At 37.8% G+C, this 26,811-nt stretch overlaps 3 protein-coding genes and 1 non-coding gene across 6 annotated transcripts in view; 2 read left to right on the forward strand and 2 right to left on the reverse strand.

The window, feature by feature from the left end:
- LOC114247391 (E3 ubiquitin-protein ligase znrf2) overlaps positions 1 to 8,465 on the reverse strand; it is a 96,174-nt gene extending 87,709 nt beyond the window's left edge. Inside the window, exon 1 of the mRNA XM_089730821.1 lies at positions 7,865 to 8,465. Coding sequence (XP_089586947.1) covers positions 7,865 to 8,231 — 367 coding nt within the window. The 5' untranslated portion in view covers positions 8,232 to 8,465. The remainder of the gene's footprint in view (positions 1 to 7,864) is intronic.
- Positions 8,466 to 10,165: 1,700 nt separating this feature from the next.
- On the forward strand, positions 10,166 to 15,339 carry LOC114253294 (putative Golgi apparatus membrane protein-like protein CG5021). 3 transcript variants are annotated; one of them, XM_028188127.2, is made up of 7 exons: positions 10,232 to 10,250; positions 10,353 to 10,507; positions 11,181 to 11,260; positions 11,775 to 11,929; positions 12,524 to 12,603; positions 13,140 to 13,253; positions 14,703 to 15,339. In XM_028188127.2, the coding sequence occupies exons 2-7, from the start codon at positions 10,478 to 10,480 to the stop codon at positions 14,892 to 14,894; spliced, it is 651 nt and encodes a 216-aa protein (XP_028043928.2). In that variant the 5' UTR covers positions 10,232 to 10,250; positions 10,353 to 10,477; the 3' UTR covers positions 14,895 to 15,339. The 3 variants fall into 3 exon arrangements, with proteins under 3 accessions (XP_028043936.2, XP_028043918.2, XP_028043928.2); XM_028188135.2 differs by having other exon boundaries at positions 10,166 to 10,507; positions 11,196 to 11,260; XM_028188117.2 differs by having other exon boundaries at positions 10,172 to 10,507.
- Positions 15,340 to 16,846: 1,507 nt separating this feature from the next.
- Positions 16,847 to 16,940, reverse strand: TRNAI-UAU (transfer RNA isoleucine (anticodon UAU)). The gene is made up of 2 exons: positions 16,903 to 16,940; positions 16,847 to 16,882 (listed from the first exon to the last, which is right to left on the reverse strand). It is a non-coding gene; the product is annotated as a tRNA-Ile (tRNA).
- A 1,454-nt stretch (positions 16,941 to 18,394) lies between these two features.
- Tmf (TATA element modulatory factor) lies at positions 18,395 to 26,695 on the forward strand. The gene is given in 11 exon segments (XM_028178633.2): positions 18,395 to 20,422; positions 20,675 to 20,809; positions 20,812 to 20,894; positions 22,213 to 22,354; positions 23,137 to 23,356; positions 23,850 to 24,059; positions 24,143 to 24,272; positions 24,381 to 24,525; positions 24,817 to 24,909; positions 25,202 to 25,384; positions 26,050 to 26,695. Coding segments are annotated over 11 exon segments (3,366 nt in total). The 5' UTR covers positions 18,395 to 18,553; the 3' UTR covers positions 26,206 to 26,695.
- Positions 26,696 to 26,811: the final 116 nt, after the last annotated feature.

The raw sequence follows: 26,811 nt of genomic DNA on the forward strand, positions 1-26,811 counted from the left end.
ATGCCACAAGACACTACAGCGTTTTCAGCGTTAATCCTGAATATCCTGATCAGGATAATCAAACAATTTTAAATTCACGTATCGTCATCGACCCTTGAGAAATGTACCAAGTTTTGATTGATTCACGGCGTTTAGAAGGAAGTAACAATCACGTTCAAAAATTCCGTAACAAAGCATAGAAGCTGAAATGGAAGATGAAAGGGTAAACTCAAATAATGCCCCGGTGACCCTAAGCAACAGACGAAACGTTCGACGAGCACAGAGACCACCTGGTATTAAGTGGCTACCGGAGCCATACAGATCAACAACATAAGTCACCCACCTTGAGCAGTGAATTCTAAGTCTCAGTTTTATAGTTACAACGGCTGCCCTGCCCTTAAAAACGAAACGCATTACTGCTTCGCAGCAGAAATAGACAGGGTCGTAGTACCTACCCGTGCGGACTCACAAGACGTCCTACCACCACTAATTACGCAAATTATAGTTTTGCGGGTTTTATTTTTACTACACACGATGTTATTCCTTCATCGTAGAAGTCAACCACAAGACGTCCTATCACCGGCCACTACATAATATTTCAACTGAAAACTCTTGCGTATAGACAATGCGGGATCGGCCCTGCTCGAATTCGTATGAATGCTCCTGTTCGAACGTCGTTATTTATTCTTAAGAAACTTCTAGAATGCGTAGGGTGTTTCTGCGTGTATATTAATTACACAAAATAATAAATATATCAAAATTAATTTCACTTCGTCAGCAGAATGACGCAATATCAAACATTAAAGTTTACGATCGCAGATCAAAACGTTGGTAACCGTTCAAAATTTATACGCTACAGTTGATATATGTGTATGTACTACTTCACTATTTTTAATGTCTGCTTACATTTGGAGTTACAAGATCGCCACAAATGACGTTACATCATAATGATTTTGTTCTTATTTTCAACTTAATCTTCTTAATTAGTGATAACAAAACAGTCACAGCCCTGAACCAGTTAAATGACCATCTTGTGAGCATCAGATAGAACCCTTCAAAGCTCTTTGAGCACAACTCGGAAGAGGATTATAGGATCACAGGCAGTCCAATAGTGTACCTAACGTGATTTTCACTGATCAGACGAGGTTCGGGTCATTTGGGAACCGTATCCATTCGTATAACTGCTCCGCGACAGAAACAGACAGAAAAGTGATACCTACCTTAGGGGACTAACGACAGGACTTACCACCATTAATTTTACCTTTGACTAGCAACAATTTTTATAAACAAAACACAAACTGTTGAGTATTTATTAAGTGATGCTAGCACGAGGGCATGCGGCAGGTAGAATCACCGGTAACAACCTGCACGACACCGGAAACCGCTACGAGCGTAATGACGTGACCTTCAGTGGGCTTAATGTGAGTTTTTGAACTCCTCGACCGCGTAAAAGTAAACTCAAATTTGTATGGAGTTAGCACAGCGTCCCTGGCGGCAAACCAAGGAAAGCTGTTCCAACTCCATACAAATTTGAGTTAACTTTTACGCGATCGAGCAGTTAAAAATCTCACACTAAGCACACAGGAAAACGACTAGCACGGTTTGTGTCCAGATCTGCCCTGTCAAAACTTAAACACGCACAATACACTATTAACAATATCCGCAAATTGCAAAATTAATGAGATCAAAGTCTTAAAACTGTACACTTTATGTGCAATTCATGGTTTCGTAGTACATAAGCTTTTAAAAGCTCTTTTAAAAGCTTTATAGGTTCCCGTAAAGTAACTTTGTATTTTATTGAGAAATTGTATCTAGATGGTTGTTGTAAGAGTCTATAATGCTTGAACTAGAAACGAAGTGGTTTTCACAATGTAAATATAGGTTATTAGTAAAGCTTTGAGTCCTAAATCTTCTGGCTTGAACAGAGGGCGCCCACGCGCTTCGCCAGTATGATCTATTTTGGCCAAAGCGCTTCACTTTAGGCTAAATTAACCCTAAAATCACCTTAGTCTAAGTAAAGTCCGTAGATACGTATCAAGTGATGCGACTATGGCAGGGTTCAAATTTCTCTAAGTAAATACCTACAGATAACTAAGCATGTGCTCATAAATGAATACCACGAGGAACGAAGAGAATTGTGTGATAGGCCACCCGCAGTACTGAGCAAATTGCGCTTTTAATGATGTCACCGCGTTTATTGGACCCATTTGGCATGAACGGTAGAGCAGCTTTTGTGCAGATGCGGTTATGTGCATCAATATTTTGTTTTAAGCTGGACAGCAGCACCGACATTTCTGGGGTCTATGAGCTCCGATAACCACTTAACACTGGTCTGTGAGCTCACACACCCAGTTTAGCTAGTAAAAATGAGCGCTATTGAAATCCCTTTTAGTTATTTCGGCTGCATGACTCCGAAAATCCTCCTCAGGATTTCATTTAGGCTCGAATGTATATTCATGTACATGAATAAAATATACTTCAGATTAATTATTATTCAGAACGCAATCAGCAGCCAAAAACACGAGCAAACCTTTTGACCTCCTCAATAAAACACATACTTGTATAGACGAATCGAGATACGATTTTAGTTTTTCATTTTCTCTGCGTGTGAATGAACTAAATGCGAAATGTCAGCCTCTATAATGGAAGAGTCGTATGAAAAATAAAGCTCCGTATACATTAACAGACATCGTATTTGGCAGACGCGTACCTACTTGAACGATTATACCCGAGATAAATACTGAATCTGCTACCATGTTTTATAAAAACAAACGCCAAATTCCCATTTACGAACAGATTCCACGAAGTAGCAATCTGGCATTTAAAATATTCATTTCGTTTGATGGCAAGGCATGCGGTGGGTGGGTGCGCTGTTAGGTACTAACATCTCGCTTGTGGATCACGTAGCTTTGATGCTGTTATTACAATACAATTTCGGCGACAATCGTGTTGTGGTCTATGGGCTCTAGTAACCATTATCATCACGTGGGTCATTATCGATCTATGCAAAACACGCTAAAAAATCTAGAGTATAGAAACGTTTCTATTTCGATGTAATAGTGGTGTTTTATCTATACTAATATATAAATCTACAGTGGTTTTTACGGATGTTCCGTCATGAACCATGACCATTACTGAACCATGCATCCGATTGACTTGAAACTTGGTATCCATATAGAAAATACATGTACTTAATGGATAGGCTAATATTTATATGAGTGTTGGACTCCCTAATAATAATGACAATAAATAATAATATTAATTTTAAAACCCCAGCGAAGCGGGCAAGTATGGCTAGTCGTTTATATTTTTAAGCGATTACCAAGATGCATATTCCGTAATGACAATATACTATTATATGTTAACGCTAGCTAGCTATACGTATTTCAAGTTAAAGACTCAATCGTCTCGAAAAGACCTACTTTAAATGTTAAATAAAACGGATACACCGAATTATTTTCCTGTTTTCGCATATCGAGGCGAAAGTGTTCAACTCTAAACATTGTTAGAGCTTACGATAACTGAAACTACACAGCTGTGTGATTTGAAATTAGCTGAGTAGGTGTGAAATAAACAAGCGAACAATATAAATCGAAATTAATCGAGTGGATCATTAATACGAAGCATGACAGGCAGAAAATAGTATCTTTAAAGTCAGCGGTTTGTTTTTGTTTTTTTCATTGCCCTTCTTGGCTTACGAGCATACGGCCCACCTGGTAGTGAGTTGCTACCGTTGCCTATGGACTTCAGCAAGGGCAGAGCCAGCAGCTGCGTACCAAAGTGTAAGTTCATGGAAAATTTATCTCGATAGCTGTTTCACTTCATCTTAACTGGTCAGTGAATCCCATAGACGCCCATAGAATCCCATAGACAAGAACGTGAATACGCGACATGTATATAGAGACATAAAGGTATTATAATAATATATTCGGAGACAAAGAGAAATCTGTTGTTTGCCAACAAATATCCTTTTTGTTTTCTTTAGTAGCTATTGACGACCTTTAGCGTAATTATTAAAAAACTTGGATATAGATCTATTTTTGGAAAAATATGAAATTGTTTAGTACCTACCTTTTCCTCCGTGCTTATTAACCGATCGTCTTTTTTGTTTTGTATTTAATGTTTTTTATCAATAAAACTATTTGGAAACGATCATTTTATCAGCTCTGTCAATAACAAAACAAAGGCGATAATCTATACATATAAAAATGAATCTGCGTAATGTATGTACGCCGGCAACAAATTGGATAATGCATTTCTTGTTGCGTCTGTTATAGTCAGGAAATGGTTCTAATGAAAAAAAAAGAAAATTGTGCGAAAAATTTGTACAATTTAAGAAAACTTAACCACCATATTTAATTTTGTAATGTAACCTTATGGCGTTTGACAATAATATAGACGGAATGTGTGCTGCAAATATCAGATTTGTATAAAAGAAAATTCAATAAAATCAATAATTAATTTTAGACCTCGAAGCGAAGGGAGGGCGCGTCGCTAGTGTAATATAATAGACAAAAATTCTGAATCTAAAACTTTAGATGTCACTAGATCCGGTGAAGCAAAAACTTTGTACCCCTTTTTACGAAAATTGCGCGGACGGAGGAGTATGAAATTTTCCATACTTATAGAGAATATAGAGAAGAAGTGCACAGTGCTAATATTTTTTTAAGAGAATGCATAAGAGATACATTAAATCAATAAAGAAAACATTACACACACTACATACCATGTATTTGTATGCACGCATGCATACTATTTATTGTCAAACTTTTGTTCTTGACGTCTGTTGTCAAATTGAGAATAGATTAAATATGGTTTGTCTTTGTTAATATTTTTTATAGTGTAGTCTTGGCGAAATTTGTGATTATAGAAGTAGAAAGTACAATCATAATAGTGTACAAACTTACAATTCTAATTAATTATAGTCGAATTTCGACTACTGCGGGACCTCTAGTGTCAATTATTAGACGTATGGTTCAATTTAAGAAAATTAATGAAACAATATTATTTGCTTACCTCAACGAACCTATAAAGTTCCGTTGACGACAATACTATAGAAATTCATATCTATAACAATTCAATAGGAATCTATAACGCCTCATACCACACACATTAGATTCAAAAAACTAAAACCACACAAAAATATAAATAATTTGTAATAATAATACATACACAACATTAAACAAGTTTAAAGAAAATTAGGTAAATGAATAATTACAACTAAAAATATAACTAAGCACCGTTCTCATCATTGAAAGCTAAGAAATTAATATTTATGGTAGTGTAATAATAATATTGCGTGCAAGTTCAAATCGCATACAAAAATAAGTAAGTCTGTGTGTCATTAATAAACTGGAACACTATCATGTGGCTGGAGCGTAATGTTCGAAAGATTATTAATAACGTTAGTAAATCGATATTTCTTAAATTTAAAAATGTGTTTACAAACAAAATAGTCCCTCAGAAGTACAGAATTAAAACTTAGTACACGGTTTCATGAAAGATCACTAAGAAACACTTTTCAAAATATTTTGATTTTTACTCTGGAATATTTTTAGCGCACAATATCTGTATTAAAACTATACCTGAAATAGATCCTTTGTATACCGTACTCATTTGTTAAGTTTCAATAAACAAATAAATTGAAGAACATCCTACCTTGAGCTGTACCGGCATTTTCATACTTAGATTTCAGTTTGGCTGCCGTAGCACGAGCGTCAGATCTTACACTGTCCACTGACCTCGTCGTCGTGGTCGTCCTAATCGACAAAGTGGTGGAAAACGTGGAAGACAATGAGGAGCCGAGTCCCAGGCCCAGGGTGGTGCGATAGCGGCGACGATACATAGCGAGACGCGTTTGTGTAACCGAACGATCGAGGCGCAACTGAAATCTGGGTCTGCGTAGGCGACGCGGACAACCCGGAAAAAATCTTTCGAGATTTATTATAGAGCCGATCGTAGACGGGAGACGCGATGTTGGGACAACGGTCGGATCGGGTGACGTGGGCCGATCAACATTCTATCTTACGAAGCGATGGCGAAGATACAAAGCGAGCCACAACACGATACCGTCGCCCGTGCGATTGACATTGTTCACCTGCCAACCGTGAGCACTCGTTATCTTTAGCATGCTTGTATGTAACGTTTTGAGGAAACTGATAAACGTAGTCGTAAGCGTCCGTTATTAAATCAATTTAAAACACTTTAAGGGTTTAATCTCGTCTTTATTGTTCAGTTGTCAAAGTTGAAAATTGCAAATATGAAAAGCATTAAATGGTAATGAACAAAATAAAATTTCAATGTAATATTATAACTAGAAAATTGTAGCAATCGCCAGAGATATGTGAGCGATATGAAATACCTATTTTTCTTTTGTATTTTCACTGCAATGCTTGGTTGTGTGACTCTCGAATAGCAGGTGAGCAACAGGTTTACTTTGATACAGTAAATTTCCAATTGATCTGCATTTTATTGAAATAATGGCCTACCCTTAATACTAAAGCGTATGACTACTACACAGCAGAAATAAGTACGATATCACGATAATTACGATGCTTAGATCCTCTACTAAAATGAGAACAAACTTTACAGATAATTTAGTATTTTACATTGCACCAGCAACAGTTAGTGTAAGCTTACAATTCCAGCAATGAGTGTAACACTTGAGATTTATAAACAGTATGACAGTCTACAATCTGAGAATAAATTTCAAACCAAACTTCCCCTAAACAGATGTGTCTGATTTATTTAATTAAAGTTTTAATTTAGCGCTGATCAATTTCATTTATTTTACATTTTGTTTAATTGATTCCATTAAATGTTAGTGGTTTGAAAGAGTGGAAACAATAAATATGTAAAACACAGATTCGTCAAACTAATTATAAGTTATTAGCTTATTTCTAGCAGCTGTTTAATATTTAAACACACATGTTATTATTGCTATGGTCACAGACATGTGCAGCTGCTGCTAAGCTTTTAAAACCTGTATTGATGAAAGAATATTGGTAACACAAGTAATAAGAGTCAGATTCATTTTACTGATAGTAGGTGACAAAAAGTAGAAGTAGTATAGCAAATTATATTCCCATAATGTGTTAATGGATAGACGAACTCGCGGTCCCCCTGGTAGTAAGTGGTTGTTAGAGTCCCACTGTAATATCATTTGAATACGACTAACTATCTTCAAACATGTTGAAGTTTCAATTGTAAAATGACCGTCCCACCTTCCAAACCAGAACTCATAATCTGAAATAGTCAGGATATCTTACGATATATCCTACTGTCAGAAATGAATCAAATTCAAAAAATTCACAGTGTGGTTTTGTTATACTGTGTTATATCTCTATTGTGACAGTCATTTGTGAACATTAGTCAATTTGATTTGCATGTTTGTTTCGTGAATTAAAAATCAGTCACTGGGATTTGAACACCAGCATTGCCATTAACCTGTATTCTATCCATATGTAACTATAAATTATCTTTTTCGTTATTCTTAAGGCCACAATGACTTGTTTAACAATATCTAAACTCTTGGTGCACTTGTAATAATTTGGAATTTGTAACATAGATGTATTATATCAGCAATGATTAACAGGATTTGATACCATTACTAAATTACTAACTTAAGTACTACATTCTGTACAATTTCTAAATTTTTGTTATTATCATAGCTATTATTGTTATCAAATCTCAGTCAAATACTTTGAAGGAAATTTAATTAACAAATCAACAAACCTTGCCACTATGATGAAAAGATAATTATGTAACTATCACAGTTAATTATAAAACCAACATCAAGTTTCAAAACAAAACAAACAACTCACCCTGTCTTTGTTTACATACATTCATCAAGCATGTTTTGGCACAAATAAAAATAAAAACTCACCATTTATTGACCAAATATGTGAAGGCAAGGAGTGCGCTGCGTAAACACGGCCCAGAGCCAGCGACGCCGCCGGTCCGGCACCAGTTTCCTCATTTGAACTAGAATCTGTGTCGGGGCTCGCAGCTGCAGAAGCCTCATAGCTCTGCGAGTTCGGGGGTATGGCTATTGCTTCGTGAGAAGCGTGCAGGTCCGGCACTGAAGACAGAGACCGAGCGCGCTGCCGGTCATTCGACACCTGAATCCCTGGGATGGCTCGCAGCAAGCTAAACCCTGCCGCGCCCGACACCACGTCCGACCCGGAGCTAGTCGAGAATGTCCTTGCGCGAGGACTCTGCCCCCCGTTCGCAGTGCTCGCCTTTGCACCCATAACGACTCCGTTACGCAAATCTCGAATATGTCATGCACTGAAACTGAAGATCACGAGAACTCGCGCGATTCGGCCGACGCACCGGCCGAACGCATCGTACGAAGCACGGAAACAATTGCGCGATTAATTAAATTAGCACTTGAAATACCTACGACAAAACGATATCACTTTACTCTTTGCAGAAACGTCGCAGGATTGTAAACAGGCTCTACACTTCTGCAAAATTTTGACAGATTGTCTTAAGACATATGAGACGAGCTTGCGCCTAAACAACACTCTGGAATACAGTCTTTTTAGACAAAATTAATTAAAAGTTCCCAGGTTACAATTAATTAGATATCCAGAATATTTAAATAACAATGATAATTTGGCACCCATACGTGTACCACTAGTTCTCATATCTGCTGCAAATCATGTATTTCAATTTGAACGGTAGTCCAGGTGAAATATTACAAAAATAAAACTTCGACGGCGCGTTTTCACTCTGCAGTATCTACGAATTACGATATTCCCGTAACACTATATGAATTCGTTCATCTATGAAGGCAATAAAACAAAAGTAGAATTCTGAAAATCTAGTAAATTGCTAGTGTAGTTGGAAGGGTGTGGCATAGCCATTTTACTATATAACTGCGAACTAGACCTCATATACAGATATATAGTGAAAAGGCCACACAAAATTAGACACATAATAATGTTTAAAACTGATTTTTATTAAGAGCACGATATCGCACTCGCTCGGCTACGTTCACGGATTGGAAAACGATCGGGGCGCTAAAATAGCGTAACGCTTGAGCTGATGCAGACTGATCTACAAGCATTTGAAACCACAACCATAGTGATCTCATTTTGGGGGTAAAATGCAATTTGGGTAAAAAAATATTCGTTTCTATTTGCGCGAATTCTATCAATCGAATGAACGGGTTAGATTAAATGGAATATTTTAACTACGGTTCATGAACGATACCTTTCTTTGTGATTTGGTGACCAACATGTGTTGAAATAAACCAAGTAATTGCGCAAACTAAATGATTTCTTTTTATTTTTGGAACTTATATCACATTTACCATTATGAGTTGGCAATTATCCAAACTAACAGGTTAATTTAATAAATAAAAAATAAAAAAGTCGTATTTACTAAATTTTATGATGATTATGTATAATTACCGGCCTTAATATATAATCACTGAACTAATCACATTTACCTTAGTTTAATATTATAATGTACACCTATGTTAAATTCACTATTAAAAAGTAGATTTGATTGATTTGATTTTTTTCCTACCAAAGCTGATGGCTTAGAGAGACCATATCAGCGTCAGTAGGTAAGCTTACGGGGCTCAAACCTGATGATGTTGCTAACACGAACCCTAGCGAGAGCCGTACTTCGCAAAATCTACCACCGGATCGGAAACGCGACTCACTGAGAAGACCCGACGAGAACGATGACTAGCTACTATTACCATGAATTTAAGAAGATCGACATCTACCGTCCAATAAAAAAATAATAATCATTACAATGACAGAACAGCACTTACAATTTGGATAATTTCAGTAATTAATTGAGGTATAATTAATTAATTAGTCTTTTAAAGGAAAACGTGAGGTGAGAACTTACGTGATTTGTGTTCATCGACATTGCGTTTCCGGAAATCTTTCTTGGCACATACCATGCGGATTTGGAATGAACTCCCCTCCAGGAAGTTTCTCGAACGCCATAACATTAAACGAGGCTACGGAGAGTACTTAGCGGTAGTTAGCGACTCCTAAGAGCGACGGTAACCATTCATCATCAGGTGGGCGTCTGCTCGTCTACTACAAAGGCCTTATAAAAACATATGGCTTTAGATTTCTTAGCAGGGATTTGACTCTATGAGCTATGTTTCTTATGCCTGTTCAATGGAACAGTCAACAAATAATAATATGTCAATAATTGTCACTGTCATTGCGTATGCATGGATGAAAGATTAACTGTTGACAAATAAAGTTTTAATAAATTACTGCTTAACTAAACGAATAGTAATATTAAAGCTATAATAAGTTTAATTCAGTGATTTACATAGATAATACACTTAATATTTGAGAGTGATTTGGATTGTGTGTGACCTTTCAAATTTTCAGGATTACCTACTATTCCTATTTATTTCAATATGTTTAACTGCTGTTGAAATTATTCATCAGTACCTATCTACCTATCCTGACACTCATTTAAAATAAATTTGTGAAATAAATAGTATCGATTATTAATGAACCATCCAGCTATGAATTCGGCAACGGTAAGTTGAAAATAAAGGTTATTATGTTATATGAATAGATAAAGAATATAAGTAACAAAAGCATCATATCTAATTTTTTACATCTTTTCTAAAATATTAGATCTGAGTTTTTAATTTATTTTTGTAATTTATTCCTACATATTACTTAAGATAGAAAATGTTGACATTTTATCATTAGCCAATGCTTAAACAAGTAATATTTCACTAAAATAGAGAATAATAATAAATTTTGGCTAGTGCTTTAAGTGAACCTGTTATATGTATGCAATTGCTTACTTAGTATTTTAAATAGATATAATGGCTTTTAAAGTAATCAGGCATTTGTGTCTTCATACAGCCTAATTAAGATTTGAACCATTATCCCTTTCAATGCTTGGAACCTTATTAACTGTTCTCCATGACCTGTTGTTAACTGATATAAATTCATAATAGCCCCTAATTGCGCTAGTTTATTCTGCGTAAGCACCAGATGAGTTTTTCCTTGTATCATATTTAATCTTTTAATGATTTTTTGTATCCGTAAGAGTCTTCTGCTAAATAATTTATAAAGCTTGCAAAGAAAACGTTTTTATAAAAAAAAAATATTGCATGAATGATCCATGTGCATAGAATTCAATGAAAATAGCTTTGCACGGCTTGAGCTGATTTAGTTGTGTTACTACACTACTTACAGCCAGCTGTGCCACAGGTCCCGCTGCTTGATGATGATACCATCGCATTTGGTGAAGAGGATAATGCTAATAAACAGTTTGTGTGAGTATTTTATAAAGTTGTAATCTTATAAGCAAACATATTCAATTCTTGTCTGTGGAGTAAAAAAAGTAACTAAGCTAAAGCTAAATACTTGTAAATTTAAATATTATGAACCCAAATACCATCAGTTTCATTTGTCTATTGATTTTTAACAAAAAAAACAAATGTGTCTAGTGTTCGGCCTGGTGTTGGTTGCTACAGTTTCTTATAGACACCATAGTCATCTATATTTACACTTCAGTCTAAGTGTTTGTTGAGAGACACTAATTCAATAAATTAATAATAAAGTAAAATTACAAATAAAGTGGTATCTAGTCAGACTTACCACCTAATTACAATAACATATATTTTGCCAAACAACTTCATTTCATATCTCTGTATGAATTATGAACAAAGCTTGCTCATTCTGAGACCGATTAAGATCATCCTAAATGTAAACCAAATTTGAGAATCATTTGACGTAATCATTTTGGCAACCCAATGTTGCTGTCTAACTTATAAATTGAATGTTTAGCCATCCCTACATAGTGTTCTTCCACCTGGTGTTCCGATGCTCTGCGATAATTGTGTACATCCTGTGTGGGTGGTTCTCCGACTCATTCATTGCAAGCTTCGTATTAGTCATTCTACTGCTGTCTGCAGACTTCTGGACTGTCAAGAATATTAGTGGTAAACAAAAATTGTTCTATTTTATATATTTTAGATTTTAATATACATGGGCAATCATGCTCACAGCATATCTGGTATAAATTTAGTATCTCATATACATGAGTGCTGTGAGTGTGTGACCCACTTGGTACATGACATCTAATTTTATAACTGCCATCACACCTGGCAAATTGGAATGCACGACTGCATTGCAAGAGAAATACATCTGATAATGGTACTTTCCTACTTGTGAAACCATATGTTACTTCTCTACATTTTACAATTCTGATGCTGTTTTAGCTAATACCTTTCTTTTTATGTCCTATTTTGTATGTGTATGACATACATAATATACACAATTAATGACTAGGTATCGAATCTGAATCTTAGGCTAATGACAATTTTCATTAAACGAATTACAAATTCAAATCCACTTAACTGTTATTAATAATAAGTACAAGAACTATGCGCATTTATTAAAATCAGTCCCGCGTCATCTGTAGTATGACGATGATACTATACCTTAACGCTTATAACATGGTCGAATAAGTACAAATATAGGTTTTGGTTTTTTTACTTCAAATTCAATTTTAAAAACATCAAACTCAATTTCAGGTCGGTTACTAGTTGGACTGAGGTGGTGGAACTATGTAGACGACAACGGCAAGTCGCACTGGGTGTTCGAGGCCCGTCAGGTCTTTATTTTATTGTAATTATTAATCCTCACCGCACGTGCCTAGTTTAACTGCCGTGTAGGTCACCGGTACCCTACGCGGCGCACTGAAGTAATTATGTCGATTTCTGTTACTAAGGCGCCGGAATGTCTGGTAGACTGTGGGCAAAAACGAATTCGAAGATAGTGAGAGAAGCGATGTTAGGCAATCCAGGCGCTTAGTTACAGAAGACGACATAATTACTTCAGTGCGCCACGCAGGGCATTAGTGACCTACATGACAGTCGAAAGGTCAAGGAGATTCCGGCAGTATGTAGTGGAATACTCAAAAAATTGCTAGAATATAGCTCTCAAAGGAATGTAAAAGAGAGTGATCCCAAACCATCCAGATGAGATAGTATCTTCGCAAGTTGTATGCTGCCAACTGTCCCCGGGAATCCCTCGCCCCGGTCGTCCGTTACGAAGATTGAAAAGTATTCGATACGTCCGCAGAAATAAACGTCGGTTAAAATTGTAAAAGTGGTTTTGACCATAACCTTGACATGTTGGCGCTTCCAGAGTCGGGTCAACAGGAACGAGAGCCGCCTGTTCTGGATGGGCCTGACGCTGTGCCCCTTGATCTGGTCCACTTTCTTTATATTCTGCCTTTTCGGACTCAAGTTCAAGTGGATGGTAAGTTGCCCCCACCCCGTCCGTGCCGGGCGCAGTTCTCACAGACAGAACCGAAGTAGAATAATGGGCGTTTGTCAATTAATAATAAAAATTTGCTCGCCTTGTTGGAGTCACGTGGCTATTAGAGACGCCATGGACAACAGACTCACGAAATCATCCAATATTGGTCAGTTGTTATCAAACGAATGTTGTTTTCTTGAAATCGTGAGCTTAGAGTATAAGATACCTCAAGTCGACTGACTCTAGCACGGTTAGCGACCGTGAATGGGTCGAGGATCAGGGGTTTGATTCCCGAGTCCGGTAAACATTCTTTTGAAGAACAGGTTTATTTTGCTCTTTGTCTAGATGTCTTTTATCTATATCTGTATATATTTAAACGTAGATAAGTTCGTCAGTCTCTGGTACCTATAACAATACCCGATCGTCGAACCCGTCGCTAGCGATGAAGGACTCGGCGAGTAAATTAACCCACAGACACAGCCCACTGAGTTTCTCGCCGGATCTTGTCATTGGGTCGCGTTTCCGATCCGGTGGTAGATTCTGCTCTTACTAGGGCCAGTGTTAGCAATACCTCCGGTTTGAGCCCCGAGAGCTCACCTACATCTTAGGGTTACGCTGGCATAGCCTCTTAAGGCTATCAGCTTAAGTATAAAAAAAAAACCATAACACATAAAACAACTCTAAATTGGGAATTAATATATTCTTCCACGCCAAGTAAATCATAAATTCCGACCAAAGTTACACCACAAACATACAAAGGTATTATCATCAAAAACGATCTCCTCCAGACAATAATTGAGACCAGCTAAGCGAGAAAGAAGTACATATATTGATATGCTGGAACTACCATTACGACATATTAAATATTTGTTGTGGACTACGGGTTTTGTATCTAAGGCTAGCTTCACGAGCCACATTTGGATCTAGCGAATACAGGCCCTATGTTAAATGAAGTACACAGCACAGAGGAAATGAAATACATAAAGTCATTATAATGCTATAGTTATTGATTTTGTCGATAAATGTAATGTAATCTTAACTTGCAAATAGTCTACAAACTTAAATAATACACGTAGGTAATTATCGATTTGAAAAATCAACAAAACAGATTAATCTGATTAGATAAGATAAGATTGATTTTTAGATGATAACGTAGTTTAATTGCAAGTTTTTATGTCACGATATAAAAGCTTTATTATAATACATTAGAATTCCATATATAGGTCTAATATTGCTTTAATGGGAATAAAGAACGCACCTCAATAGACAGAGCAGCATAAAGTAGCCACGTGGGCGATGGGAAGTGGTCACAACCGTTCATGTCATCAAGCAGGTAGTAGCAACATTGCCCACCGGCTGCCAATGAAACATAATTCATATCAGAATCCCACATAGCACAAAAGCTACTCCGCGAGTTATAGAAGTTAATACCTCATACATTATTTCCAGCTCCTAGTATTGATCGCCTTGACTCTAACAGGCGCTAATCTCTACGGTTACATAAAGTGTAAGTTCGGAGCGAAAGAGAGCCTCAAGTCAGCGACCACAGAGTTCATGAAGCAGCAGATATTCCAAAACGCACCTGCCTTTATGTTCTCGCAACCCACGCCGCCCAACGCTGGCAACACTGGTGTCGTTTGAACAAGATTAACGAGGATGCATATTTAGGAATGATATTTAAATAATAAAAATTGTATTGTTTTCTCAATTTTCACATTCCCTATGTTTTATTTCAGTCCTTCATTTCGTTATTACTATTTATGTATAAAGTTAGTGTGACTTAGAATACTATTGTATGTATACTTAGAATATTGTAGTTTCAAATATATTCAAGATTTCAATTAAGATATTAATAAAAAAAATAAAAAAAACATTTACAAATACAACTTCAAATGTCAAATAAAAAGCAAACAATTGTATTCATTTTCTAAATTATCCTTCTTAACTGGTATTTAGTTTATATTTTGTAAGTATTTATTTACTATAAAAACTAAAAATATAGATTATAAAATGCAGTAAGTACCTATCAAGTTCTGATTTGAGCTTGGCTTGGCTTAGTGAAATAAAATATACAAGAAAGTGTCGATACAGTGTTTGACTTAATAAATAGTTGACTAGAATTAATATTTATTGAAAATATGAAAATATAAAATATAACATTTATTACATACTAAAATGACTTCAACGTCCCATGAGCACCTTCGTGCGATAATCATAACCTAAAGCCGGCGGCAAAATACCATTAGGTACTCTAAAGAAATATGTAGGTACTTATGTACTTCACACGTGCTCTCAAATGTAGTCCTAGATCAGTGCTTGGCAACCTGCGACTCTGTATCTCCTCCATTACGGCTTTTTCCGCGAAATGATTACTTCAGGCACGGAATATTACTTACTTCCTTGTCTTTTAACAGAAAAGGAAAGATTTTTGTAACGCAAGGCTATAAAAATATGTAATAATATATGTTAAAAAAATTACTCTTTGAATAACATTCAATTCTGTGTTATCTTTATTTGGCACTTGGTTGACAAGGTTGCCGACCTCTGGCCGTTTTTTTTCACGCTGGGGAATCCGCTTACGAATGCCCGGTCGAGGGAGTAATAGGACGGGTTATGTTGGACTCCGGCGCCTCCAGAGGTGAGGAAGACCGCGGTCCTCCTCTTCTTCCAATTCCTAACGGGAGACTAAGTCTTGAGAAAGGCGCTACGCGCTCCACCATTCCGACTCCACGAAACCCACGGTACCGCATAGTGCGCGCCGAAAGCCAACCACTGGCCTAGATGAACGAGTAACAACGTCTAACAAAAATCAAAATAGCAAAATTTATAAAATTCGGTAATGATCTGTGATAGGGTCTAATGTAAGCCCGCACTGGTAATTCTACCATATTACCTTTATCGGCCGCGAAGCAGGCATACGTTTCGGGGGGGCAGCTCACTTGACCTGCTATTGTCTATGTCCATGGGATGCGGTAACCACTTCTCAGCAGGTGAGCCGCTTGACTGCACTAAAATAATCACGGCTACGTTGTCGTTCTCAATCGTCGTTTTCAGTAGATTACAGTAAATGATTGTAATATTGAACGAACTTAATAGAGTAATTCGCCATAGAAACACAAATGAAAACAATCATATTTAGCAACAAAACCACAGACAGATCCTTTTCAGCTTTATCTCCTGTTTTACATTAGAAGTATAAATTAAAAGTAATAACGTATTTATCAGTACATAGTATAAAACAAAGTCGCTTTCTCTGTCCCTATATCCCTATGTATGCTTAAATCTCTAAAACCACGTAATGGATTTTTATTGAAGCGGAAGGTTTATATATAATAACATCCATTAAATAGTGGAGAAATACTGTTATCAATAATAAATTACAGTTCCCTAAGCGAAGCGAGGGCAGGTCAGTAATTGTATATTTGCCTAATCTGATGGGAGATGTCATTATTTCTGAGGTATAGTTCATTAAAATTTAAAATAATAAAAGTAATAGTATCATAATTAACTAATAATACTAAACAATGTAGTCCAAAATATTTTATTTTAGAAGTATAAAATAATCAAAAATGGACAACAATGAATAAAAAATATGCTCCAGGTGAGGCTCGAACTCACAACCCCGGCATTACTCACACGTACACTGTCTTATAAGTACCGTGCGCTAACCAATTGCGCCACTGGAGCGATGAGAACATGGTCGAAAATATATATTACTTAATAATAGACTATGTCAAACAAATTCAATACTTTTTATTACGTACAAACAAAAACTAAATACATAATTAACATATTTAAGCTGAAAGATTCCTCGAAATTAATATAAACAAATATTAATATTTGTTAAATCTTTATTTAATGTGATTTAAACGTGTAATATTTAATCGACAAGTAGTAAGTCACTTAGGTACTGATTTAATTTTATAAATTGTGGGGGTTTATTAGAGATGCATAAACATATTCGTAACATTGAAATAAAAAAGTATATATTTTAAAATGCAAATAATAATTTTAATCAATTACTAACAAAGTCACACTCCGGTGTATCAGCAATATCAGCTGATCCATTCTTAAACCATGCTCCCCTTAACAGGTGTGGAATTTTATTTGTATTAAATGGACATGCTAATTTAAGTATGGAATACTCAAATTGGTACCATGATGAATCATTAGGTTAAAAGCTAAATAAAGTTTTACAGAATTCAGTTCGCCGTTGTTTTGTTTGCATAAATTAAAAAAGGTTTATGTCATTATCATTATCATAATTTAGTCATTTAATGAGAAAAATTTAGTAAAAAATCAGAGATATCTTCATTAATTGATCTTTCAAATATAATGGGAGGTACTCTCATAGATACAGACAAAAATCGACGACAAATAGTTTAAAATTTATTTTCAATAAAAGTTATGTACCGTACTATTAGATTATAGTCTATTATAATTATAATTTATTCAATCATTCAAACCGATTATTTCATCAACTCAAAGATTGCAATTACAGACAATAATATCTTGGAAATAGATTTTGAAAAGCTTTATGGAAAGAAAAAATATAAAAATACTCTTCCGCTCGTTCCGGACCTCTTTCCTAAATGTAAGCCACCAAACAACCTAAAGAAAGGGCCCGTTCTTTTTTTTTTCTTTTCCTACCTAAGCTGGTAGCCTAGAGAGGCTATTCCAGCGGAACCTTAACTAGTAGGTGAGCTCACGGGGCTCAAACCTGACGACGATGTTAACACGAACCCTAGCAAGATTCGTGCTTCGCAGAATCTACCACCGGATCGGAAACGCGACCCACTGAGAAGATCCGGCGAGAAACTCAGTGGGCTGTGTCTGAGAGTTAATTTACTCGTCGAGCCCTTCGTCGCAAGCGACGGGTTCGACGAGCACGGTGACCGGATGGGCCCGTTCAGGTGGTTTCTCGAATTATATACTCTTTGGTTTTTCGGATATTTTCAAACAGTTCATTGAATTCACAGAAAGTTCGTGCTCTTTTTATTTAATATTGAGAGCTTATTTCCACAATTAATTTTAGAATTTACTTCATTTAATTCGTTCTATTTTACTTTTTCGATAAAGAATCCAAGACTTTATAAAAAATAACATTTGGCTTAAAAGGCTATAATCCAGGTCAATACATAAATAATAACAAAATGGAAACGTCACTGGACTATGTTGAATTGTTGATCAATGTTGACGAAGTTTTCTAACAACAAATTTCTTCGAATGACCTCATTCAAAATAAAATGTCGTTCTGATTATTCCTAAAATCTTAATGTTGTGTCTGATGACGCCTGAACATGAACTGGTTTGATACGTCAGGTATTACGAGCCTCGCTAAGACTGCGCTCAAAGGTGCTCAGAAGACTATTGATAAGGCTTTGGACATACAGGATGATAGTGAAAATGAGGAAGATCAGCCATCACCAACTAACAACGAGAGCGAACGATCATCAGGTAAGACACAAAGTCTGCAAAATGAAGGTGATTTTTTCACGTCTTGGGGACTAGGGATGAGCGCTAGTAACGAAGAAACAATAAATATCCAGCCCGTCGTTACTGAAAGTCCTTCGAAATTGAACTCGCAGAGTTTGTGGGGTTCCTTCGCCGGTTCTTTTTTCGAAACTCAGACTAAAGGTGATAGTGCAGTCACCATAATTAAACCTCCCAAAGCTAAATCTTTGAACATTATACCTGATACCAAATTTGGAAGTCAGGATGACTTGTTTTCAAAAAGTCAACTTGTTATGTCTGACACTGATGGTGTGGAGACTAAACCTAAGCCTGAGGAGCCTAAAGTTGAAGACAGAAGGGGCTCTTCACGATCTAATGCATTGTCATTTATGTCTAGTCGAAATGAAAGTTCTGATTCTGTCGAAGTACTATCACATAGCCTAAAAACTACACCAGATTCAGAAGCATCTGAACAGTCGATGTCAAGTAGTAGTACAGGTCAAAAACAGAATTCTGAATCAGTGGAGATTCTACCAGATAGTTTGATGAGCCCAAGTTCCATAGAATGTCTTGGATTTGATAGTTATTCAAGTGATAAAAATAGCAGTTTATCATCAAATCCATCACCTGATGTCAATGACAAAAAGTCAGCGCTAGGAGATGTAACAGAAAAGCCAGAGACAGCAGATAGTGTAAGTCTAGTTGCTGATGACGACGAAGACACAATATCCTATAATTCCATCTCTGAATGCACAGCGCCCACTGTACTTGACACGGATGATAAACCAATCAGTCCGTTTCAAAAGAAAGACACAAGGAAGCTAGTAGAAAAAGAATTTCTAAATGTTGATCATGTAACTCTGCAGCAGAAGATTCAAGTTTGTGAAAACTCTTCTAATGATGGCTCATGTTCTGACAGAACCTTGAATGCAGACAATGACAGTATCAACCTAGAAAATATTGAAGAGTCAAAGAAAGATGATCATGATGATGTTTTGATTGAGAAACTTAGTGATTCCTCCTCATTCTACAATGTCAATGTCACCAGTGACATGACAAGATCTGGTAGTTTCATTAATATTGAGCAACAAAATTGTAGTGCATCCCAGAGCAGTAGTTCACAGAAAGATGTCTCCATGAAAGAAAGAACATCTCCAGTCAGTTCTGACAGCAAAAGTGATCTAGTCAAAGTTGGTTCAGACAGAACTTCAGGTCACACTTCAGGAGACGACTTAGAAACAACTACTTCTTCAGACATAGAAATTATACCAAGTCCAAATGGTGATGGAAATAGCTTTAGAAATAGCCCTGCTAAGTATGGACTCAAACCATTCAAATTTGATGGAAGTATTTCTCCTAATTTGGTTGACTTGGTGCTAGGCAAGTCTTTAGCCACAAAAATAAGGGGCCACAACAGGGAACTGTCTGAGGCATCTGTGCAAAGTAACAATAGTGATGACAGTCAAAATTCTGAAAATGAAAGGTTGATGAGGAGGCTGTGTGAAATGACTGAGATATTGGAAGCCAGAGAAAACAGACTGATGGAAGTGAGCAGAAATAATGCGGAACTGGCAGAGTCTAATGCAGATTTAAAGACACAAGTTGAGTCTTTAATAGCTAAGCATGAGGGTGGAGATATTAATAGTATAACAGAAGAATATACACAACGAATGTCTGCTTTAGAGAAGAAATTCCAACAGGCCATTAGAGAGAAGGTACTCTATTTAAATAATTGTCTTATTGAGAAACATAATAAAAAAATAGCTATATGTCTGTGATAGATTTTCCCATGGATATAAGAAAAAAATGGGTTGGAATATACCTGTGCTTCGCATATTCTGGTTACCATTAAATTTTCATTACAAACCCAGGTCTGAAATGTCAAAAACTTACATTTTCTGAATATTATGAAAATTTAAATCATAGCCTTTGTACAACTAATCTACAAGTAGTCACTTTTCTCTCAGGACCAATTAAGAAAGCAATTAGACAACCTCAAGTCTGAATGTATATCTAGGAAGAACTCATCAGAATTTGAAAACATAATAAAAGAGAAAGATGATGTGATAGCCCAGCTGCAGGAGGAAGGCGAAAAGCTATGCAAAAAAAAAAATTACAGCATTCCAATATCATTAAAAAGCTGAGGGTTAAAGAAAAAGACAATGAACAAGTTATTAAGGCTCTTCGGTGAGTTCTTAAAGTTGAAAAGCTTCTTAAAAATCCCATTGGCATAGGTAGGTCCCAACTTGCTATGTAATCAATGGTTTATCTTTAAACTAATACTGATTGCATATTATTTATTCAATAGATTATAAACTAGTTAATTAAATCCTTTATCTTATCATTTCATTTGAAATTTCAATAATCTCGTACTATGAGTGGGTATTATATACAACAAGCTAACCAACAAAACAATTTAGCAGTTAGCTCTACAATAATATACATCAATCCAAGAAATCATCGTGGCCTAAAGGACAAGACTCCTGGTGCATTTGTATCGACTCTGCTGGTGTTTAAATAGCACAGGCAGGTATCAATATTTCTAATGAAATATGTACTTATCAAATGTTCACGTATAATTTCCACAGTGCAGGAATAACATCATATAATATAAATCAAACCTGCTCAGCCACCCAACTAAGCAATTAAAAAAAAGGGTGCGTGTACTTATGTACGCGAGTAAGAAGTTATACTTTATTTTTATTTTTTATTTAAATTTTAATCAATTTGAAAAAAAAAACGATTAAACAACGTCCTCAAAACACGCATATTGGCAATCCCTTTTCTTGACAACGTATAAATTCGGTAATTCTCGGTACGGTTCGGAAAGTTCACCTGCGGCTATATTCAGACTCGCCAAGTTACGTCGGTCGTATTGTAATGAGCGATTTAGTGGGCAACTTCACTCTGTTAATTTTGTGTCACGGTGCGCGCGCATCGTAAAATTTCATAAATTTTTCATAACGCGCCTAAAGAAGTATAACTTCAAAAACATAGATATTGCAATATGATTGGTCTATACTTCTATAGCATGACAAAAGGATTGTTAAAATTCTATAATTTAAAATAGGTTTTTTTAAATAGTGTATTACTTAATGGTTGTTTTAATTTAATTGCAACTTACTATTATTTTTAGTTTTTAAGTGGTGTTAGGTTGTTTATTACTTAAATAAACACATATCATTGTTTTTTTGTAAATTTTTATCAAAGCAGCAAAGAAAAGTTTATATAGTTGGGAGACACACATCCACACATTTATTTGAATTATCTCTGCATTGGCTGACTTTTAACAGTCTTATATTTCTTGCAGTTCAAAATAACAACATTAGTAAACACAATTTTTTGATCATAATAAATTTAATGTTTTCATAAAGTTAGAAGCACTGCAATTGTTAAAAGCCTGCCATTTTTTTGGGTCACAATTTGAACCTGGCTAATTCTATTACCAGTTGTAGAAGTTTTAAAGATGATACAATAATGATTTTGTACCATTCCACTTTTTCAGAGATAAAATCGCAGAGCAAACAGCAGAAATTGATAGGATAAAACGAGCAATGGCCTCCAAAGAGGAACTTGAAGTGAGCCAAATAGAAGCTGTTTATAGGCTCACAACGAACAATAAGAAACTTGAGATCGAATTAGATGAGGTAAGGAGATATCAATCTTAAATAAATCGTAATAACGTTATCAAGAACTTTCTAAGATTTGTTATAAAGATTTCGCCCCCTTTCTTTAATTATGAATACTCCTGATTTTAGTAAGTACATATTAGCCCAAAATGTAGCTCCGAAATCTCTGAAGGGTTTTGACCCCATATTTTGGTTCATTTAATTATGTTCCATTGTCTGCCAAAAAGTTCAAATTTCAGTTCGTCATTATTAATTATGTCTCTGTTTTTGGGAAAGGTTAAAGTAGACGCTGTAATGGCTCGAAATGGCTTGACATTGTAATTACTTTCTATAGCTCCTGAAAAAATATGTAGTAAAGCAAAGATTGTACTCTCGTTATCAACATAGAGATTGTTATCAATGTTAATTTAAAACAAACATACTGTTGTGAAACTGTTTAAATGGCTATTACTGCGCATTTCAATTATAATTTACTTCACCGTAAATTATTGTTGTTGTTGTACCGTCTGAGATCTACTCCGGATCGTGAAGACAGAAGTATCTGTGCTAATTAAATAACTGAATTTTGTCAGATAGTCGATAGCGAGAATTGGGACTTGTCTCTTAGGCTATTATCAATTTGAGTATAGTTTTACTCTAGGCAGAGCGTGCCATGAACAATTATGCGTCCCATATGAAGACTAAGATTGCCTTTATTCCAATATAATTGAGGTATAAGCCAACATTTCCGCACATACTCATACAGTCGTGAATCTCCCTTTGTGGCGGGGATTACGGTGTGACCGATGTTTGCTTCGCAGACGAAGAGCGCTCTGGACGACACGACCCAGCGGCTCGAAAGCACCAGGACGTCGCTGGACGCGGCCAGGAGGGAGCTCAACGACTTGCAGCGGAACAGCGCAGAGTTGCAGCGGAGGCGCGCCTTGCAGACCAAGCTGGAAGATGAGAGGAACATGCTGCAGGGGGAGTGCGAGCGGCTCAGGGATGAGGTGCAGAGGCTGAGGATTGACATGGTCAATGGTAGGCAAATACAGCGGTGCTCAGAACGGTTGCGATAGGAGACTGGATACTGCTGTGCTTATAACGCTATGCCTTCTTTGGTGAAAGTAATAATTAACAATTTCAGTTTGAATTTGAGCTAAGAACACGTCTCCGAATGCTCACAATTTTATTTCCGTGGGAAGTCATATCTTGGTTCAATGAGAATCGATGAATGGTCCGCGTCGGGAAGGTATATATTAACGACCACATGGCGACTGGTTCCGTGGGGAATATACAGGAAGTCTCCGCAGCGGGCCTGGGCTCACTACATTAATAAATTTAAAAATCTTAAAAAAATTAAAGAACCTTACTACTAAATTTATTTTAACTCTATAATACTGTAAATTCAACAGTGCAGGAAATACAATAGTTAATGTTGTCCAGCACAAAATGAACTCTTCCAGACATGTGCGATTGAGCATATTTTAGCTTTGCTTTGGGTACATAAGATAAAATATTTTTGTCATTTCAGAGGAGAAGCGCTGGGTGTCACGAGAAGAGTCCCTCCGTGTAGAAGTGCGGGAGGCGCGTGAGGCCGCGCTGGAGGCGGGGGGACAGGGGCCGGTGGGGGGGCAGGGCGCCGCGGGGGCCGTGCTGGAGCAACTCGCGCAGCTGCAGAGGGCAGCACTGGAGAGGGACAACACGCACCTTAATGCCATCCGAGCCAAGGACAAACAAATCGGTATTACGTATATTTGTATTTATATTTATAAAAAGGGTAAGCTGAACATATGAGTAAATTTGATGTAAATATATTGTATACAGCGGAATTAGAGCGCCGGGTGGCGAAGGCCGAGGAACGCGAGCGACTCTCTCGCGACGAGTGCGCAGTTCGGGACAGCAGGCTGCGAGACCTCGACAGCAGGTGCGCGTATCTGCAGGGATTACTGGACAGGTGAGCGAGGTGAGGCGGCGGTGGCGCGCGACGGGGACGTGGCTGACCCATTCTCCCTCAGTCGTCCCCACAACGGCGACCTGTGACCAACAAGACGCCCTGTTTCAGTAAGAGCGGCGAAGTGGAGACTCTGAAAACGGAACACGAGGCGCAGGTATCTGAACTGAAGAGTCACCTCGCCTCCGTCGAGAGCGCCCTGCAGCAGGCCCGCGAGGCGCTCCAACACCAGCAGGCGCAGTACGAGGCGCTGCAGGTACGGACGAGGCTTTGTTCTTTTCTTATTCTTGTTCAGAAACTGCGTTAGAGAAATTTCGTCGTACACGTGTAGAGCTCGTCGCCAGCACGCGCTTCGGTCTGTAGAGTGAAGTTGTTATTTAGACACAACTAGATTTTCACCTCATTACTCAAAACAACGATATTGAATAGATGACTCTGGGCACCGGTAACAGCTAACGTCGAATGAGCTGTAATTTAGTTTATCAGTAAAAAAAAGCAGTGCTCAATTTATAACAGCATTGATGACATTGCATCCTAATGTGTCCAGGGGCAGCAGCAGCCGGAGCCGGAGCCGCCGAGCCGCGGCGACGTCTCCCCCGCCTCCGCCTCGGACTCCTTATCCAGCTCGCTGTGGCAAGCCGTGAGTGTCCGCGTGCTCATTCCCACGAGGAAATATATACGTTGAACTGTTGCCGAGGTCAGACAAGGGTTTCGTGATACAAATTTATTCATTTTTTTTTATTGCCGTTGTAGGCAGACGAGCATGCGGCCCACCTGACGGTAAGTGGTCACCGTCGCTCATGGACGTCAGCAATGCCAGGGGCAGAGCCAAGCCGCTGCCTATCTATTTATTACACGGAGAACCAACAGTCAGCTTACAACTTCTTAAAGATTTAACAATTTGTATGTCGAGCGATGGCGTGTGTCCGCAGGAGGAGGGCCGCTCCACGCCGCCGGGCGGCGCCGCGCTGTGTCTGCAGCAGGTGCTGTCGGAGCTATCCCGGCGCGACGCGGAGCTGCAGTCCCGGCGCGAGCAGCAGCGCGGCCTGCTAGCCCAGCGCGCCGCCCTGCAGCAGCGCGTGGCCGTGCTGCAGCACGCGCTCGACGACCTGCAGGTATACTACTCGCCAATCTTTATGGCCGCTCTAAATGTAGCCGGTACAGTCGGCTGGACATTTCATAATCAAGATTTTTTTGTTGCAATTCATTTTTTTTTATTGCTTAGATGGGTAGACGTGCTCACAGCCCACCTGGTGTTAAGTGGTTACTAGAGCCCATGGACATCTACAACGTAAATGCGCCACCCACCTTGAGATATAAGTTTAAGATCTCAGTATAGTTACAACGGCTGCCCCACCCTTCAAACCGAAATGCATTACTGCTTCACGGCAGAAATAGGCAGGGCGGTGGTACATACCCGCGCGGATTCACAAGAGGTCCTACCACCAGTAATAACGATAGAATCGAGAAACAAATAACAAAGAAGTAACAATATGAAACTATTCTGAACGCAATGATACCGTCAGACCTCAGCGAGTATGTCATTGGTGTACGAACGTAGCACTCACACTAACGCGCGGAAGGCAAGGACATTAGCGGGTGGAAGAAAACGCGCGCGGGGGTGCCCTGCCTCCACGCCCCGCGTACGTCCCCCGCAGATACCTGATTTTGTGTCCTACGCAGCGCAATGCGGCTAGGTTCGGAGCGGCCATAAAGTTTGACGAGTACTATACGTGCCTCGCCCCCTCACGGACGCGCCTACAGTATGTGTTGTCGGCAGAGCCTGCAGGAGCAGTACGACGCCCTGCTGCAGATGTACGGCGAGAAGGAAGAGGAGCTGGCGGAGCTGAGGCTAGACCTGCAGGACGTCACGGCGCTGTACAAGCAGCAGCTGGACGAGCTTGTGGCGCTGAAGCAGGCGCTCGCCAAGCGATAGCGCGCACAGTCCGCGGCCCGTGATTTGCTGACTACTTCTTAACTTCTTTTAATCTGACATAAAAGAAAACGAAAAAAAAAAAAACTTTTTCCTATAATATATTATTTTTACTGTTTTCGCAATGATACAAAAACATTTTCCTTGCACGGTTTCAAAGTCACATTCGTAATATTGTCAGACGATTCACTTTCTCATTTCTAATTCAGTTAGTGTCCCAGTGACGGCGCGTGTCGTAGAATAAGTTACATTATATTGACTTAAATCTCTAAATGATCCTCGATCGGTGCCGTTCTGTAGCTTTGCCATTCGATTGTAAATTTATCATGTACATAAAAATTGAATTCAAGTGTTATGCCTTTTAGATGTAATCTTAATTCGGCATCATTATTATTGAATTGTGTAAATTTTACAGGATCACTTATTATTTATGAATCTGTTAAAATACTTGATATTTTATCGGGCGGCTTTGTAAATAAACATTTTAAAAGATTATTGTGGTTTTTATTCAATTTGACTTAACCCTACAGCTCTAGGATGGGTACTGAAGCTATTTGAGAGAGTACGATAAAAACGAACTTTTTCGAAAAATTACGAAGAAAAATCTTT

This window comes from Bombyx mandarina, chromosome 11, assembly GCF_030267445.1.
Source record: "Bombyx mandarina strain Sakado chromosome 11, ASM3026744v2".
Taxonomy (NCBI): domain Eukaryota; kingdom Metazoa; phylum Arthropoda; class Insecta; order Lepidoptera; family Bombycidae; genus Bombyx; species Bombyx mandarina.

What these genes read in the sequence shown, in the direction of transcription:
- LOC114253294 (XM_028188117.2), top strand. Translation starts at nt 10,478, where the DNA reads ATGAACCATCCAGCTATGAATTCGGCAACG. An exon ending in GACTGTCAAGAATATTAGTG is followed by an intron (nt 11,930 to 12,523) that starts GTAAACAAAAAT and finishes ACTCAATTTCAG; the next exon opens with GTCGGTTACTAGTTGGACTG. An exon ending in GGGTGTTCGAGGCCCGTCAG is followed by an intron (nt 12,604 to 13,139) that starts GTCTTTATTTTA and finishes TGGCGCTTCCAG; the next exon opens with AGTCGGGTCAACAGGAACGA.